The 17,536-nt window shown below is 43.1% G+C and overlaps 1 protein-coding gene across 5 annotated transcripts in view; it reads left to right on the plus strand.

Moving 5' to 3' along the window:
- Window positions 1-3,941: 3,941 nt before the first annotated feature.
- The window catches only part of DIS3L2 (DIS3 like 3'-5' exoribonuclease 2), a 68,498-nt gene continuing 54,903 nt past the window's right edge, over window positions 3,942-17,536 (plus strand). For 2 of the 5 annotated variants that reach the window (XM_078862894.1, XM_078862898.1), the window contains exons 1-4: window positions 3,942-4,036; window positions 8,830-8,929; window positions 15,268-15,389; window positions 15,638-15,691. In XM_078862894.1, the coding sequence (XP_078719020.1) occupies window positions 8,881-8,929; window positions 15,268-15,389; window positions 15,638-15,691 (225 nt within the window). In that variant the 5' untranslated portion in view covers window positions 3,942-4,036; window positions 8,830-8,880. Of the gene's footprint in view, window positions 4,056-8,824; window positions 8,930-15,267; window positions 15,390-15,637; window positions 15,692-17,536 lie in introns of all 5 variants that reach the window. The other 3 variants (XM_078862895.1, XM_078862896.1, XM_078862897.1) reach the window with 3 other exon arrangements.

The following is a 17,536-nucleotide window of genomic DNA, read 5'->3' on the forward strand; positions in this document are numbered from 1 at the left end:
GCATTTTTTTTGTGTGTACTCCAGTTCGGTTGCTGTTGTTCTCGTGAAGTGGCTTCCACCACTCACTCGTCATGTTGTGTTTTTTTTGGCTTCTATGGTCGAGTGATGGGTTCTTTTCCACGTGAATGTGGGTTGCCATTCTGCCCTAATTGTTGCATTTTTTTAAGTCTTGGTATTAGTCGGGACAGCTATATTTTTAAGAAGGGGGGGGGGGGGTGATGTAATGATAATAGAGCCTGCATGTGGTGTGAGAGAGGACTAGTGGCCACTGGAGGTAATGACAGGGAAGTCAGCCTACGGTACGAGTGCACTAGTGGCCACGGGAGGTAATGACAGTTGTGATTTATGAAGGGACTAGTGGCTACGGGAATGTTCGAGAAGGGAGCGTGGTCAGCTGACAGAAGAGGACGGGAGAGTCTGCCGGTAGAGGGAGCATCCAGAGTCTGCGAGAATGATCGAGAAGGGGGGCATGGCCTCGTGTTGAGATATAAGGGAGATGCGCGGGCGTTTCGGGGCTGTTGCAGTGGGGTCTCCGCCTGATGTCGTCCACCTGCAGTCGTCTTTCAGTTCCCGAGCCAGTGTCCTGATCACGGTCCTCGCTTCCCCTTATATACCCGCTCGGCCACGCCCTGGTAACTTCAAGCACTTTCCCCAAGTAGATTCTTCCAGCAGACTGTCTTCTACTTCCCTTCTCGAACCTTCCCTCGTACAGTATCCTGCACCTGTTTCCACCCATCTCCACTGACCCCACTATGACGATTGCTATGTACAGTACCCTACACAGGCATGCGTTGCGGTCAACATGATTATCATAACCTCCCTGTCTCATGGGGATTCATATGAATCTATAGCAACTCCTCTGTTCTGCTTTCCGTGAATCCATGTGCATTTTTGTGCGACAGTAGCGCTGCTTGAATAGCATCATTTTGAACCCTTTTAAATTATCTAAAATATGTAATGCCATGTTAGTTGCACAGCACTCAGATTTCTGTTTCGAGCGTTAGTCATCTGCCCTCCATTGTTGTTGGAGGGCGACTGTCTCCAACTGCTTAGTTTTGTCCTTCACGAACCTTCTCCACAGAGGCCAATCTTGACACTGCACTGGTACCAGTCATCGACACGTCCAACCAGCTCCAAATCCTCGAGTACCACATCATCCCATCTCTTCTCTAGCGCATTCCAGCAGAAGATGCTGGGCATGTGGTGTCTGGGCATGTGGGCTACATGACCTAGCCCGGAGGTCGGTAACCAAAATAAGAAGAGCCATTTGTTTTGAATTCAATAAAAAAACTCAATATTTCAAAAGGCGAGTGAACATGGGAGGGTGGGGAGGTAAATGTTTAATAACAAATACAATAAAACATTATAAAGAACAAAGTAGTTTTTTTGTATTACCATTGATAATTATTTGGCGAGGCAGGTTGTGGTGATGGCGAGGAATCCAGGTGGATGATTCTTCCTGTTTGGGGAGCGATAGTTAGCGCACTGCGCTACGAACCCAGTGACACAGGTTCGATTCCCGCTCACGGCCAACACCAGCGACGATTATCTGAACCGGTCCTGGGCTTCCTCTAGGTCGACTCAGCCTCAAATGAGTACCTGGTGCAGTGTGTAAATGTGGCCACTCGGGCGACAAAGGCGGTCGGAGCAGCGCTTGCCACCCACCCCCTCGTGTACTATTTAGGCCTTCGTAGGTGCTCGCTAACAGCACTTGCCCCAACAGTCTGGTCAAGGCTACACGGGGGAAAACTTTGTATGTGTGTGTGTATGTGTGTGTGTGTATGTGTGTGTTTGTATGTCTGTCGCTCCGCACGAAGCTTCAGGTCTTCTCGGCCACGGTCATTCCCTCCCTTCTCTATGCTTGCGAAACGTGGACCCCCCTAGTGGAGCATCTTCGCCGGTTGGAAACATTTAGGCTGGCCTGCCTACGATCCATCCTGGGTTTAACCAGGCTGGATTGTGTGAGGAGCTCACAAGTCCTTGAAAGATCTGGGCAAAGTCCCATCAGTGAGCTCCTCCGGCAGGCAAGGCTGCGTTGGCTGGGTCATGTAGCCCGCATGCCCAGCCACCGCATGCCTAAACAGCTTTTGTTCGGCCGGATCGAGGGGGCTAAACGGGCGCGGCACGGGCTAGAGAAGAGATGGAGTGATGTGGTACAGGAGGACGTGGAGCTGAGTGGACTTGCCGATGACTGGTACCAGCGGTGTCAAGATCGGCCTCAGTGGAGGAGGCTCGTGAAGGACGCTACTGGGCAGTTGGAGGCAGTCGCCCTCCAACAACAACGGAGGGCGGAGGAGCGACGCTCACAACAACGAGCGGAGCGCCGGGTGGCTAAAGCACAGCAAGTTGGCACAGTAGGGGGCACAGGTGGTGCATCAGCCAGTCATCTCGGTCATCTCGGTCAGTCGACCCGTGGCACCTGGGTCTGCCCCGTGACCTCCTGCCAGCGGGCGTTCGACACTTCACGTGGCCTCAAGGTGCACATGGCCTGGCACAAGCGTCGTGGTGACGTCACCGCCACTTAGTGGCGAATGGCGGTTGTTGTTGTTTGTATGTGTGCTTATGTGTGTGTAGACGAGCCTACTCCACCTTTATCTTTGTGTGCGTGTTCACATTCGGAATTGACTACTTTCTGTTCACAATCAATATTAAAATCATCTATTGGATACAGTTCCATTAGTTTAATAATGGGTAGTGTTAGGGTAGATATTCGATCAAATGAAATAATGGGCCGTCCATAAATGACGTCACGCACCTGGGGGGGGAGGTCAGACATTTGTGACGATGTGTGACGAGGGGGGGGGGGGTGATAAATGTGACGTCACATCAAAATGCCCAGCTTTAAATAAATATAGACAACACGTTCTACTTAATAAATGTTTTCTCCTACAACATCAGAGTGCAGCGCCAGATTAAATACGCACTACAATGACAATAGTTTAAAGCGATTTGAAGCATGTTTAAATTTGGGGGGGGGGGGGGGGCAGAGCTGTGTGACGTCATATTTGATGGGGGGTCTGACTTTTTGTGACGCCGTGTGACGAAGTGACGAAGGTGGGGGGGGGGGGTCAAAAATCGTCAAAAATCGCGTGACGTCATTTATGGACGGCCCCTAATCATATGAAGTCCAGAGCATATGAACAGTGATACGATACAGGTAGCCATAGAAAACGGATAAGAGCGCGATGGAGTACTGAGAAAAATGGTAGGGGAGGCACAACTATTTTCGGTTATGGGATTTTACCTTGATTTTGGGGGGACATTGTTAAGTTTCCAACATACTGAAAATACCGGTTACGGATCATTCTCGGGTAACTAACCCTTCCGTAACCCGGTGAACTGCCTGTACATAAAGTATGGCAGCTTGCTTAAATTACGATTTTTTTATCGTTTAAGGAGTAAAGATATGTTACGTTTATCTGGATGAATCTTTCTTAAAGATGTTTATGTCATATATGTGAATCAGTGTTGTGCTCTGAGGCCAGGTGAGATGTTATGGTCTTAGTTATTGCAAGCACATCGTGCATTTATCTCTGAGTAAAATCATCAAAGAATAGCACAGGATATCTTCAAAGGAAAAAAGAAAACCCCTGAATTTTTACATCAATATCTATACATCAATACTCTAACTTCCAGGATGCCTAGTTCTTGGCATACCTTAGTTATTATTATTATGATGCTTGTTTACCCGAAAAAGCTTCGCTGAGGCTGAACTCTTATTCAGGAGGGTCCTGTTAAGTTTTTGTAGTAGGGGGTGGTGTTTACTACGTGTTTCACAATTCATTAATATGCAAATATTTTCTGTGGAACCTAACCCTTCCGTAACCCGGGGACTGCCGGTTATTGAGAGGACTTCGCTCCTCCCTCCCGAGGTAAGATGGCGGCCTCTCTTCATCCGCCCTGATGACGTCTGCAAGCGCCCGCCCTCCCCCTCCGCACGTCACGTAACGCGCCGCCACTCTCGCAAGAATTCGGCGGCGCTGCGTGCGGACGCCTCGAACAGGGCCCGGGCTGCTGAGGCGAACTGCGCGGCGCGGTGAGGAGAAGCGAGAGAGGCGAGGAGAGGCTCCCCGCACCACTCACGACTCACCGCGACACTCACCAGCCACCCAGCGATGCTCACCACTCATTCGCTCAGAGCGACGCTCACCCCTCACACTGCTCAGCGATACTCACAACCACTCACGTCGAGACTGACCACCGCGCATAGCGAGTCTCATCCCTCGCTAATCGGCGAGGATCGCCACTCATTCACTACGAGACTCACCACTCATTCACTACGAGATTCACCACTCATTCACTCATTCACTACGAGACTCACCACTCATTCACTCATTCACTACGAGACTCACCACTCGCCACTCATTCACTACGAGATTCACCACTCATTCACTCACCACTCATTCACTCACCACTCGCCACTCATTCACTACGAGATTCACCACTCATTCACTACGATACTCACCACTCATTCACTCGCCACGTATTCACTCTCCACTCATTCACTCACCGCTCATTCCAGAGGTGGGACAAAGTCATTGTTATGCAAGTCCAAGTCGAGTCGCAAGTCATCAAATTCATGACTCGAGTCTGACTCGAGTCCAAGTCACATGACTCGAGTCCACATCTCATAGGTGGGACAAAGTCATTGTTATGCAAGTCCAAGTCGAGTCGCAAGTCATCAAATTCATGACTCGAGTCTGACTCGAGTCCAAGTCACATGACTCGAGTCCACACCTCTGGCTCATTCACTCACCACTCATTCACTACGAGATTCACTACTCATTCACTCACCACTCATTCACTACGAGAATCACCACTCGCCACTCATTCACTACGAGATTCACCACTCATTCACGACGAGACTCACCCCTCAATCACTAACACACACATGGAGACGTATTCAACATTAAATCTGCTCCACGCGGCAATGATAACTGCTTGTGGTCGCCTTGGGCAAAGGGATGACGCCATTGGTGCAAGTCGCGTTACACAACTGGGCGCTCTTGCCAGGGCCATAAAATTAAATACCACCCCAATATTCTAGACACGCGTCTCACCAAAACATCACTATACCCGCGTAAAATTACTACACCGTTTGATGTCATTGTCCTCGAGACGTGAGGCCTACAGCGTACACAGAACAAGTGCACGGCATGAGTATATTGCATATGTTTACATTGATATACGCCATATAAACATGTATATATTACCTTTATGTGCTGTGAGAGAAATACTTTGCAGAAAGTGGTTACTCTCTTTACTAACGCCTGAAAGGATGATGGGCTGAGTGAACTCCGAGTCATTTAACCTCGGCCACCTTCCAAATTGGGTCAAGCGCCATGTTACAGCGCCGCCAGCCCAAGGCGTCTTTGTGTGACCACGAGGGTCAGTGACATATTCGATTGCTGGCGTGCCTTGAGTCTTCAAAATATGAGATTTCTGAACGCATTCGATGAGAGATTGTATACGTGACGTGATTTTGGTGGATTCAGAGCCAGCTCAATGCGTCTGATTGATGAAGAGTCAGGATATGTAAAAATGTCTTAAAAACAATCGTTAATCCTACATTTCAATCCTTAATTTCGTTTTTAATTCGTGGAGTTATGTCAATTGCGGATGCATACATAAGTGATCAAACCATGCTCCACATGTAGCACCCGCAGCATGTTTGTGTGCACGCATGCATATCCTGGGATGTGCACCTCAGCAGCTGCGGAGGTGACAGGAGGTCAGGTCACGAGTCTCGGCCTGACTGCGAGAGAAAGATTCAATAGCCCACATGCTGTGACGTCAGACAGACCGCTTTTTCATAATAACATTAATCGATAGATTTTATTAGTTTACACGGGTAAGACACCTTCAGCCTTAAACTGTTGTACAAAGAATGACAAACAGAGGACCTTGGTGAAAAAAGGAAGCTATAGCAGTATAGAAATCAGAACATTGCAGACGCTGAGTAGCAAACACATTTGTGGAAAACAACATTCAAGCCATGTACCACCCAAATAACACTGGCAGGTGACACGGAAATATAACGTCAAATCGCGTGGGGTTTGCTAACCACGTGCAAGAAATCATGGGATACATTAAATGCCAGGGAGGGAAAGAGGGATTTAATCCGACACCACAAAGGGAGTTCATTCCAAATTGGAGGGGTGACACCGCGAGGTGATTTCCCACCATTGCTGGTTTTCAATCTAGGTACATGAAGGTGAAGTAGAGAGGGGATTCTAAGGCAAGGTGATGGGGACTGGAGTGAAAGGTGGTTACAGAGGTAATTAACTGATTTGTTTTGGAGTATTTTGAGGATGAATGATACCCAATGACTGTCTCAATTAAGGGGCGTTAGATTTGCGTTTAGAGTTCCGTGGTGTTTTCTGTAAGGGGCATCAGTGCAAAACGAAGAACGGCTGAATGTTACAGGGGGACCACGCATTTCAGAAATCTCTGAGGCCAGTCTGGAGATGTCAAGACAGCCGTCAAAATAGGGAGAATTGTAGCTTTGACGATGTCCATTCTAAAACTGAGGGTAATACAATGTCTGTTTATGAAGAAGAAATAAAATTTAAACTTGAACGTCTGGAGTTTATATTTATATATGTAGATAATGTGTACATGATGATGTTCGGAATACATATGATCCCTGACCAAATAAATATCACCATTGGAACCTCATTTGCCAGTAAAAAATATGATAATTGTTTTTTTACCCTTCTATCTGGCAACAAAACTGACACCTTTTTTACAAGGAGTCATGTTTACATAGACCACAATACCTGCAGTCATCATGCAAACAAAAAACATAACTCTGATAATGTGCACTGTCCTTGAACTTGATTGGTCCACACCCGAGACAGCTTTCTTTAGAGCCTAGTCTCACATGGGTTGGACCAGATGACGCCAAAAGGCACACAACTCAAAGACAATGCACCATCAGAGTATGCGAGCTCGGGGTAAGCATTTACACCATTGGAACCTCAATTGCCAGTAAAACACATGATAATTGTTTTTTTACCCTTCTATCTGGCAACAAAACTGACACCTTTTTTACAAGGAGTCATGTTTACATAGACCACAATACCTGCAGTCATAATGCAAACAAAAAACATAACTCTGATAATGTGCACTGTCCTTGAACTTGATTGGTCCACTCAACTTCAAGGACAGTGCACATTATCAGAGTTATGTTTTTTGTTTGCATTATGACTGCAGGTATTGTGGTCTATGTAAACATGACTCCTTGTAAAAAAGGTGTCAGTTTTGTTGCCAGATAGAAGGGTAAAAAACCAATGATCATATAAATATCTTCCATTTGGAAATACAAAAAATGTGGCAATAATCATAGGCAGGTTGGTATGGATGTAACCATGTGGATCGTGTAAAGATCTCAGATCTTGCAGAGGAAACCAATTTTTCTTAGAAGCATGTTCTATATGATCATGGAAAGAGATTTTGGAATCTAGGATAACACTCAGATATTGCACATTTTCAAAGAGTTCAATTTGCTGAAAGCCCAGAGACACTATTTACTCAAAAAACTATTAAATTGTATTTGCATTTATGGCAGGTCTAAGGGCAGCCAATTGTTATTGTAGGGACTGAAAATCCTGTTGAAATTTGTAGTAAAGATCATCCAGATATTTGTGAGAGACGATGAGGCTTGTTATCAGCAAATTGATTTATAACCCAAGTGGATTAACGATTGAGCTAGGTAGTTAACTTTGAGTGAGAACAAAATGGGGCCCAGGATAGAGCCTTGAGGAAAACCCTTTCAGATTGAGGTTTTATCAGATTAATTGTTTAGAGGAACAAGCTGAAAACGGTTAGGTTACTATGGACCCAACTTATTGTCAAGTTGGAAAAGTTTAGGCATTCTAATCAACTGTGTAGGATGTCATTATCGACAGTGCCAAAAACCTGAGGTGCAGGAAGAACACCGCTGAAGACAAGGAGTATGAAGCACCACCGAAGTAGTGCTGTAATTCTTGCGAAAGCCAGATTGTTTGGGATAGAGCAGATTAGAAAAATAATAGATCACGACGTTTCGATCGCAACACAAGCTATCGTCATCAGGTGGGACAACCACAGCAAGAAAAAACTGCTGAAGTAGGCGAGAGATCTGCCGTGGCACGATGTTATATAGGACTCGGCAGTAGGGGGGGAGAAAGAAGTGGGGGGGGGAAGGAGGGGGGACAGAAAGTGGACCCCGCAGCCAGCACCTTGGCATCCCATTTGTGCAGACGGCAAACAAAAGCAGTTTTCTATTCTTGGGGAACTGGCTTTCTCTGAGGGCTATGGGTTTCAAACTTTTGTTTGCCACAAGACGGAGGCCAATAGCTGGAAGTTAATCTGCACCGACAGCAGAAGAGTTTAAACACATCCGAATCGGGGAGGAATTTGTATTCCTGATGCAAGGTTGGTAAATGCAGAAGGCCAGGAGGCTGCATATCAGGAGTAGGGCAAGGTTTGTTCGAGTTAAAGTTACGGCCTACTGAGATAAAATAGTAATTGGACCATTTATGACATATCAGGTAAGAGGCATTTACCAGCAATTGATAGCTTAGGCAGTACTCCATAGTCAACAGTTTTGTCATCAAGAGTCTTCATAGCGTACCAGAAAAGCTTGGGATCGTCATATCCTGACAGCTTTACTGTATCAGTAACTTTTTATTAAATGGTCTTTAATAGCATTTCATTGAATGCTCTTTGATGCTTAACTTACTATTTTCATATCATTGAATGTGTTTTATGTTTTCTACAGTGTCATTTATTTATAAAGATAATGTACATTTTGACTTTGATGTTTTATCTTTTCTATTAGAGCAGAAGGAAGATAAACAGAAACGGCCAAGAGGGTTTCTACACATCTAACAAGCTATGGCTGCCAACTACCAGCAAACACGCAAAAAGAGATCCTCACTGCAAGGTAATCCAGGCATACGTTGCGGTCAACATGATTATCATAACCGCCCTGTCTTGCAACTTCTCTGTTCTGGCTTCCCTGAATCCATGTGCATTTTCATGTGACATCATCGCTGCTTGAATAGCATTGTTTTTAACCATACTTTAATTATTTAAAATATGTAATGCCATTTTAGTTGCACAGCATTCAGCTTTCTGTTGTGAGCATCAGTCCTCTGCCCTCCATTGTCGTTATAGGGCGACTGCCTCCAACGCCTTAGTTTTGTCCTTCATGAACCTCCTCCACAGAGGTTAATCTTGACACCGCACTGGTACCAGTCATCACACGTCCAACCAGCTCCAAATCTTCCAGTACCACATCCCATCTCTTCTCTAGCGCATGCTGCATCTGTTTTGCCCCTCATTCCAACAGAAGATGCACGTGGTGTCTGGGCACGTGGTGTCTGGGCACGTGGTGTCTGGGCACGTGGTGTCTGGGCACGTGGTGTCTGGGCACGTGGTGTCTGGGCACGTGGTGTCTGGGCACGTGGTGTCTGGGCACGTGGTGTCTGGGCACGTGGTGTCTGGGCACGTGGTGTCTGGGCACGTGGTGTCTGGGCACATGGGCTACATGACCTAGCTCAGGGGTCTGCAACCAAAATAACGAGCCATTTTATTCGAATTCAATAAAGAACTCAATCTTCTTGGTTCTTTCGGTAAAGTCACATAGAATGGAAATAATAAAATAATAAAAATAAAACATTAAATAATTCTCACGACGTTTCGGCCACAACGCAAGCAGCCGTCCTCAGGTGAAGAACAGGTCTGTCGAGACGACTCTGTCTCGTCTCGACAGACCTGTTCTTCACCTGACAGACCTGTTCTTCACCTGAGGACGGCTGCTTGCGTTGTGGCCGAAACGTCGTGAGAATTATTTTATAATGTTTTATTTTATTCCATTCTATGTGACTTTACCGAAAGAACCAAGAAGATGAATCCTTGCAGTCACGAAAGCTTTAAATCGAAAAAGAACTCAATATTTAAAAAGCCGCAATGCATGTGAATATGAGATGGTGGTCCCTAATAATTTTTTTTTTTTAAGTAGCAGTCCTTAAAGAGACCCGCTGCGAAGGAGCTCACCGATGCAACTGTCCAGATTGTTGCAGGATATCTGAGCTCCTTACATGATCCAATCTGATTACATCCATGTCAGCCTGCATATGATTTAACACGTTTTTGTAGTTTCCAATAGGAGAGATTTATTTGGTCAGGGATCATGTATTCCTAACATCTTCATCTTCACATTATCCACATTGTACATAGATCTGGACTTAAAGCTTTCGTGACTGCAGGAATTCATATTCTTTGAGTCTTTCGGTAAAGTCACATTGATAGGTTAAAATTTAAATAAAATTTAAATAAACAAAAAACTACGACGTTTCGATCACAACACAAGCGATAATAATCCGGAGGAAGAAAGAGGGGGAAAGCTGCTGAGGCAGACTGTTTTAAGGGTTTAAAATGGGTGTAGCCCAAGGGTCATAAACGACGTGGGCAGGGCTAGTGATGTTAATCTGAGAAATTAGCATGTTAATGTAAGATCGGTGAGCGGCCTCCACGACAAGGGCACGGAGATGGCTGTGTTATGTGAGAGATTAGCATGTTAATGTAAGATCGCAGAGCCACCGCCACGTCGAGGTCGGCGCGCGGAGGTGGCTGTGTTGGTGTGACATTTTTTTTACCTGTTAAAGTAAAATCGGAGAGCGAAAGCCACGGGGAAAATAAAACGAACATTGGAAGATGACAGGATGAGAACATCACAGCCAGTTATGACTTAAACTGGTAGATCCCATCTGTGAAGGATAGGATCCCTGAATACTCTGGCGTCTATAAACTAAGCTGTGTCTACAATATGAGATCTCTTTTACCAGTGGCAAAATATAGTAGTAGGTTTTTACCCTTTTAAACTGGTACAAAACTGACACCTTTATTCAAGGCATCATGTTTGCAATAACCACAACACAAGTAGTCAAAAAAGCAAACAAAAAGAAGCAACTCTGATAATGATAATAATATGCACTGTCCTTGAAGTTGATTGGTCCACACCCGAGACGGCTTTCTTTAGAGCCTAGTCCCCATTGGTGTTGGACCAGATGACACCAGAAGGCGTACAACTCAAACACAGTGCAATATCAGAGTATTGAGAGCTCGGGGTAAGCATTTACACTATGAGATCTCTTTTACCAGTGGCAAAATATAGCAGTAGGTTTTCACCCTTTTAAACTGGTACAAAACTGACACCTTTATTCAAGGCATCATGTTTGCAATAACCACAACACAAGTAGTCAAAAAAGCAAACAAAAAGAAGCAACTATGATAATGATAATAATATGCACTGTCCTTGAAATAAAGATGTCAGTTTTGTACCAGTTTAAAAGGGTAAAAACCTACTACTATATTTTGCCACTGGTAAAAGAGATCTCATAGTGTAAATGTTTACCCCGAGCTCTCAATACTCTGATATTGCACTGTGTTTGAGTTATACGCCTTCTGGTGTCATCTGGTCCAACACCAATGGGGACTAGGCTCTAAAGAAAGCCGTCTCAGGTGTGGACCAATCAACTTCAAGGACAGTGCATATTATTATCATTATCAGAGTTGCTTCTTTTTAAATCCTTTATATTAAGTTCACTTGCTTGCTTGCTTAGGACCGTGCAAATTTTTCGGTCGTTTTTTAACCCACTTCCCGTGATCCAATCGAGCTGACATTTTCCACACAGACTCGTTGTGCATGACAATTAATGTTCGTGAAATTTTTTTTCCTAAATTTTACACTTTTTAGGACAAAAATATTATATTTAATTACCAATTACTTAATGCTGCCATGCAATCATCTGACCCATAGGTGGCAGCCATCTCAAGCCAGAGGACGAGAGGACTCTAGCCGCCACGCATATAAAGGATTTATAGTGAAAAACTTTGTTTTTACGGGTTATACTTGTTGTTTGCTTTTTTGACTACTTGTGGTTATTGCAAACATGATGCCTTGAATAAAGGTGTCAGTTTTGTACCAGTTTAAAAGGGTAAAAACCTACTACTATATTTTGCCACTGGGAAAAGAGATCTCATAGTGTGAATGCTTACCCCGAGCTCTCAATACTCTGATATTGCACTGTGTTTGAGTTGTACGCCTTCTGGTGTCATCTGGTCCAACACCAATGGGGACTAGGCTCTAAAGAAAGCCGTCTCGGGTGTGGACCAATCAACTTCAAGGACAGTGCATATTATTATCATTATCAGAGTTGCTTCTTTTTGTTTGCTTTTTTGACTACTTGTGTTGTGGTTATTGCAAACATGATGCCTTGAATAAAGGTGTCAGTTTTGTACCAGTTTAAAAGGGTAAAAACCTACTACTATATTTTGCCACTGGTAAAAGAGATCTCATAGTGTAAATGCTTACCCCGAGCTCTCAATGCTCTGATATTGCACTGTGTTTGAGTTGTACGCCTTCTGGTGTCATCTGGTCCAACACCAATGGGGACTAGGCTCTAAAGAAAGCCGTCTCGGGTGTGGACCAATCAACTTCAAGGACAGTGCATATTATCATTATCAGAGTTGCTTCTTTTTGTTTGCTTTTTTGACTACTTGTGTTGTGGTTATTGCAAACATGATGCCTTGAATAAAGGTGTCAGTTATGTACCAATTTAAAAGGGTAAAAACCTACTACTATAAGCTGTGTCTGTGGCAGTAGTTACATTGGGGAAACTAAGCGACATGTCTTGGACCGTGTTCGTGAACATAAGGCAGATTTGAAACACGGTAGGACCAACACGTCGTCTGTGGCTGATCATTGTTTTAATGCGGTTGGCTCACACTAAATTGATTTCTCTAAGACGAAGGTACTTTGCAAGCCCACTGGCTATCAACAACGATTAATTCATGAAGTCATCCACATATACAGACACAGACAATTTCAACCGAGAGGATGGGTACAAACTCAGCAATCATTGAAAGGACGTCGTCAACCAGTTTAAGTCATAACTGGCTGTGATGTTCTCATCCTGCCACCTTCCGATGTTAGTTTTTATTTTCCCCGTGGCTTCGACTCTCCGATTTTACATTAACAGGTTAAAAAATAAATTCTCACACCAACACAGCCACCTCCGCGCGCCGACCTCGACGTGGCGGAGGCTCTGCGATCTTACATTAACATGCTAATTTCTCACATTAACATCACTAGCCCTGCCCACGTCTTTATGACCTTTGGTCTACACCCATTTTAAACCTTTAAAACAGTCTGCCTCAGCAGCTTCCCCCTCTTTCTTCTTCCTGATGACAATCGCTTGTGTTGTGATCGAAACGTCGCATTTTTTTATTTAATTTGTATCTATTTCAACCTATCTATGTGACTACCGAAATACCCAAAGAATATTATACGTAGAGTTTTGCTGATCTGTCCCTAATACCTGACACTACTGTGTGTAACGCTGGCTAGGTTACGTGGATTTTCATGCAATAAAATAGTTTTTCATTAAAGGTTTATTAAAATTGTAACTAATTATTAGTTTGTCACAAGAATAATACATTTTCTCCAAGAATATACCAGCGCTGCTTTTGAAAAAAGCCAAGTGCGCCGCTTTTTTGTATTTCTATCATTTTATCTATTAGTTTTTCACACCATTGCAGAGTAATAAATTATCTATTCAGTTAATTTGTGTGACAATATTTAATATTTTTTGGATATCGAACAGAAATTGAAATAAAGAAGCAGAATCACTTTTAATTTGAATTCGGTGCAGTTTCACTTTGATGACTTTTGCTCTCACAGTGCAAATTTGTGAAAGTGAGTGAACACGACCTGTCCTTCCAGGTTATAAACAGTGCATTTTTTGTATTCACATCAATGCAGAAATGTAATTGATTAAATCAATTCAACACAATCTTAAATTTGTTATCTTTTTCATTCAATATAAATTGTATGAACACATCATAGACACTAGTACATAAGGTTTAGAAAAATGGAAAATCCTGACTTTCAAATTTCATTTTTAATAGTTTTCCCCGGGGGAAACTCAAGAGACCAGGATAGTAATATTTGCAGGTAACCTGGGTCACTGTTGCTCTGGTTGTGACATGGAAATTCAAATTACGAATATTTTTTATTCCCATGTAATAATAGGTACAGATACTCGCACAGATACTCCGCCTTTTACACAACGAAATTTCGGAGCATGCAAAAATTGGTGTTTTTATGCCCATTATTTTTTAATTTCCATGTTTAATCACTAGGTGGCAGCAGAAATGTGTGTGATCCGTAAACAAAGAACATCTACTTCAAGTGAAAATCTGGACTGGCCACAGGAAGGCGTCGCTGGGTCCCAAATACTGTATACTGTAATTGGAAAATAAAAATATAGCACTTAGGACCAAGGTCATGCCTCATTTATTCCACAAATGTATATCATAAATCAAACTGGGCCACCCCCACTTTCACCCATACCATGAATGCCAAAACAGCAGCTGGCTGCAGGGTGATGCAGTTGAAAAATAAATGGCGGTGAGGGGGTTAACATGGACTACAGCACTGAGAATGACGTTTGATATGGCTTTGCAATGCACAACTCTATAAATGTTCGAGATTTGTTGCACATGCAACATGCTTTAGCTGTGTAGGGTCACGTGGCCGCTGACTGCTACATTAAACTGTGCTTGATCGTTTTTAATGCATATGACTGCTTATACATATTTCGTAGGATAACTGGATTCATTTCACGGCTCACTTATATGAAATTGCATTTCAAAGCAGAGACAACAAAGTTATGTTGTTTTGTGATGCTGAAGTCATACCTGTCAACCCCTTATTAGTGCCTACCTTATTCCAGACCAATTCAGACCTTATTGGTCACCCCCGTCCCCTTATACATTTCAACATTCATCCTATAAAGTCCCATCACAAGGGAGAAACACAAAAACATTTCTGAAAAATTGTTTATTTTTACTCAATTTCCCTGTACAAGAATACGGGTAAACTGTGGGTTGACAGGTATGCTGAATTGGCAGTGGTGCACAATTAACAAAAAGGCTCAGCACATTTGTCAATGACAACGTTGCCAGAAAAGGATGCATTAATGGTAACATTTTGGGCAATGGTCCCAAATCACAGCACATTGAGGGGTCACTGAATCTCTGGCCTCTATGTGCTGTGACGAAGGGCCATTGCCAGGAACGTTGTCTGATATATTTTCCATTTAAGGTAGTATTATGGTTTAACATCATAGAGTGTTTTGCAGGATTGAAGAATGCAACTCGATTATGTGCAGGAAATGTGCACTGTTATTTATATTGGCTTCATTTGTTATTCAGGAAAGGAGCCAAGAGTACACAATCACCAGCACACGCCTGGCAAGAAAAACCATGGTGTGTTCGAGCATTATCTGTCAGATAGTGAGGTCTCAGCTGGGCTGAAGCGCAAGGAGTTGATTCAGGTACCTTTTAATTGTTGTATCATAAATTTCTACAACCGTGCTCATAGTGAACCTTTACTTTATTGTGAAGTCCATTACAGTAGCTTTGTCTTGGGTTTTGGTTACAAATGTAAGGGAATTTTATATATATAAAATTATTTATTTGCTACCTGTACTTCATGACTAGCAGGGCATGGGCAGCCTACGTTTCCAGGTGCTCTCTGTGTAGTTGTTTATACTTGCGACCTTGTTGTGTGTCTGTTTTGTAGGGACCTTTGCGAATAAATCCCAGAAAATATCAAGAGGCATTTGTTCCTTCACTGGTAAGGTTGAGTTTATTTAAAGTCTGCTGAAATGGTATTGCATTGTTATAATGCCTGTAAAAGGCATCTGGGTTAATATTGTTCCTTTTGTTTAAAATTTATCATGGTTAATCTAACCATGTTTGATTAGATTTATAATAATTTTAGTAAGTTGAAATATTACAGATAATAATTTTTGTATTATGCAAATTAATACATTACCTTCTTATGTAGCTGAAGTATCAATATAGATCATATTACTTTGTGTAAACATGCAAAGGATATCCAAAGATATTTTGTGAAAATTGTTTACATTGATATATATTCTAACTCGTAATACTTTCTTAGCTTTGATCAAAGCGGAATCAGTTAAACTAAACCCACTTATGCCTTGGGAGGTTGAAGCCAGGAACTTAAATAGACCCGATCTTTGTTAGGCGCATCCACGTGTCTCTATTCCTCACCCAGGAAGCGCCGACTTCCCACATCCTCTAGTCTAGGGGCTGTGGTAACACCCACACAGAGCATTGGGACTTCACATGCACAGGCCGATGTTTGAAGATGTCAGCGTGGAGCTCATCTAGCATCTTACTTGGCTTGGCGGCAGATGTTCGGTGGGTGGGATATGGTTTAAAACTGGCAGCCACGTTAGTGGGGTTATCCCCATTAGGCCGCTGTACGTGAGCTGTATCGTTCAGTTTCGTTCCGACAAACGGGGCACTACTTTTTCTTTTGCTCAATATGTTCAACGTTAATAAAAGGTATCCAAGCAAAAAGTTCTCCACGCATTATCCTGCAGTTAATGAGAAAAGTGTAATTTATTGGCGCACTATATTGACTGCGTATTGAGACATATAAAACTGTTGAGCTCGATTTTCAACCAATCAGCATCGAAAATGTAAGTAGGTCAGAGCCAAAATCAAGCCAATATCACTACGCACATGTAAACATGGAGGAGGACTTAAGCAGCGCAGCTTCATCTGATAGCGGCGATCAAGCTCGATTAACACAGGTATGTTTACTCACTTGAATTGAATGTTATGCAAGTTAATATATTGCCAACTGGGTTTATAATTTATTCTTCATATCTTTAATATAGGACTTCTTCGTGAGGCAGCTCAAATAAAATCAGATGAGAGCATTCTGACACACATTCGTGGGAAAGACTGCATTGCAATTGAGGTCTGATACCACAAATCCTGCTATCGAGATTACACAAGATTTCTCAGCAAAACTGAAAAACATATAGGTAGGTACAAAAAAATGTTTGTTCACAAATCTGTGGGGTCACTCCAATTACATTTACATATTGCGTGTGAATGCAATGTAATTCCATAATCAAATTATTTCTCTATAGAAGGTAGGGCTTTAAATATACATGTCCTATCTAATGCTCTGACTGGAGCCTTCACTTAGCAACAGTGAGACGTATGCTGGCATGGTATTTTGCATATGACCGCCAAAATTATGCAAGGTACCTATCAGCATATTGGGTCGAGATGATCAATCTTCCAAAGACTCATCCACACTGCTATGAAGAAGTTACTGCAAAAGGAAACTGGACAGTACAGCGTAAGGATGCTAACAGGTTCTCATCCATAGCTTGTGACCAAGCAATAGAACAAACCTGCAACCGTGATTCAAAGACCAAAGGCGGCATAACTGGGATAACATTGAACAGAGGTGCCGTCCAGCGATGGATACTGTCTCATCCTGAACGTTCTGCAATCACAAGGCAGTGTGAAATGATGGCTGGAATGCAACATGAAGAGAGGGGTCATAAAGAGTTGGATGCAACAAGAATTGCAAAAGACAATGCTGCTGTTATATCTTTGGTTTCAGTGGTTGAGTCTATGATCAATCCCT

This window comes from Lampetra fluviatilis, chromosome 15 (assembly GCF_964198595.1).
Source record: "Lampetra fluviatilis chromosome 15, kcLamFluv1.1, whole genome shotgun sequence".
Taxonomy (NCBI): Eukaryota; Metazoa; Chordata; class Hyperoartia; order Petromyzontiformes; family Petromyzontidae; genus Lampetra; species Lampetra fluviatilis.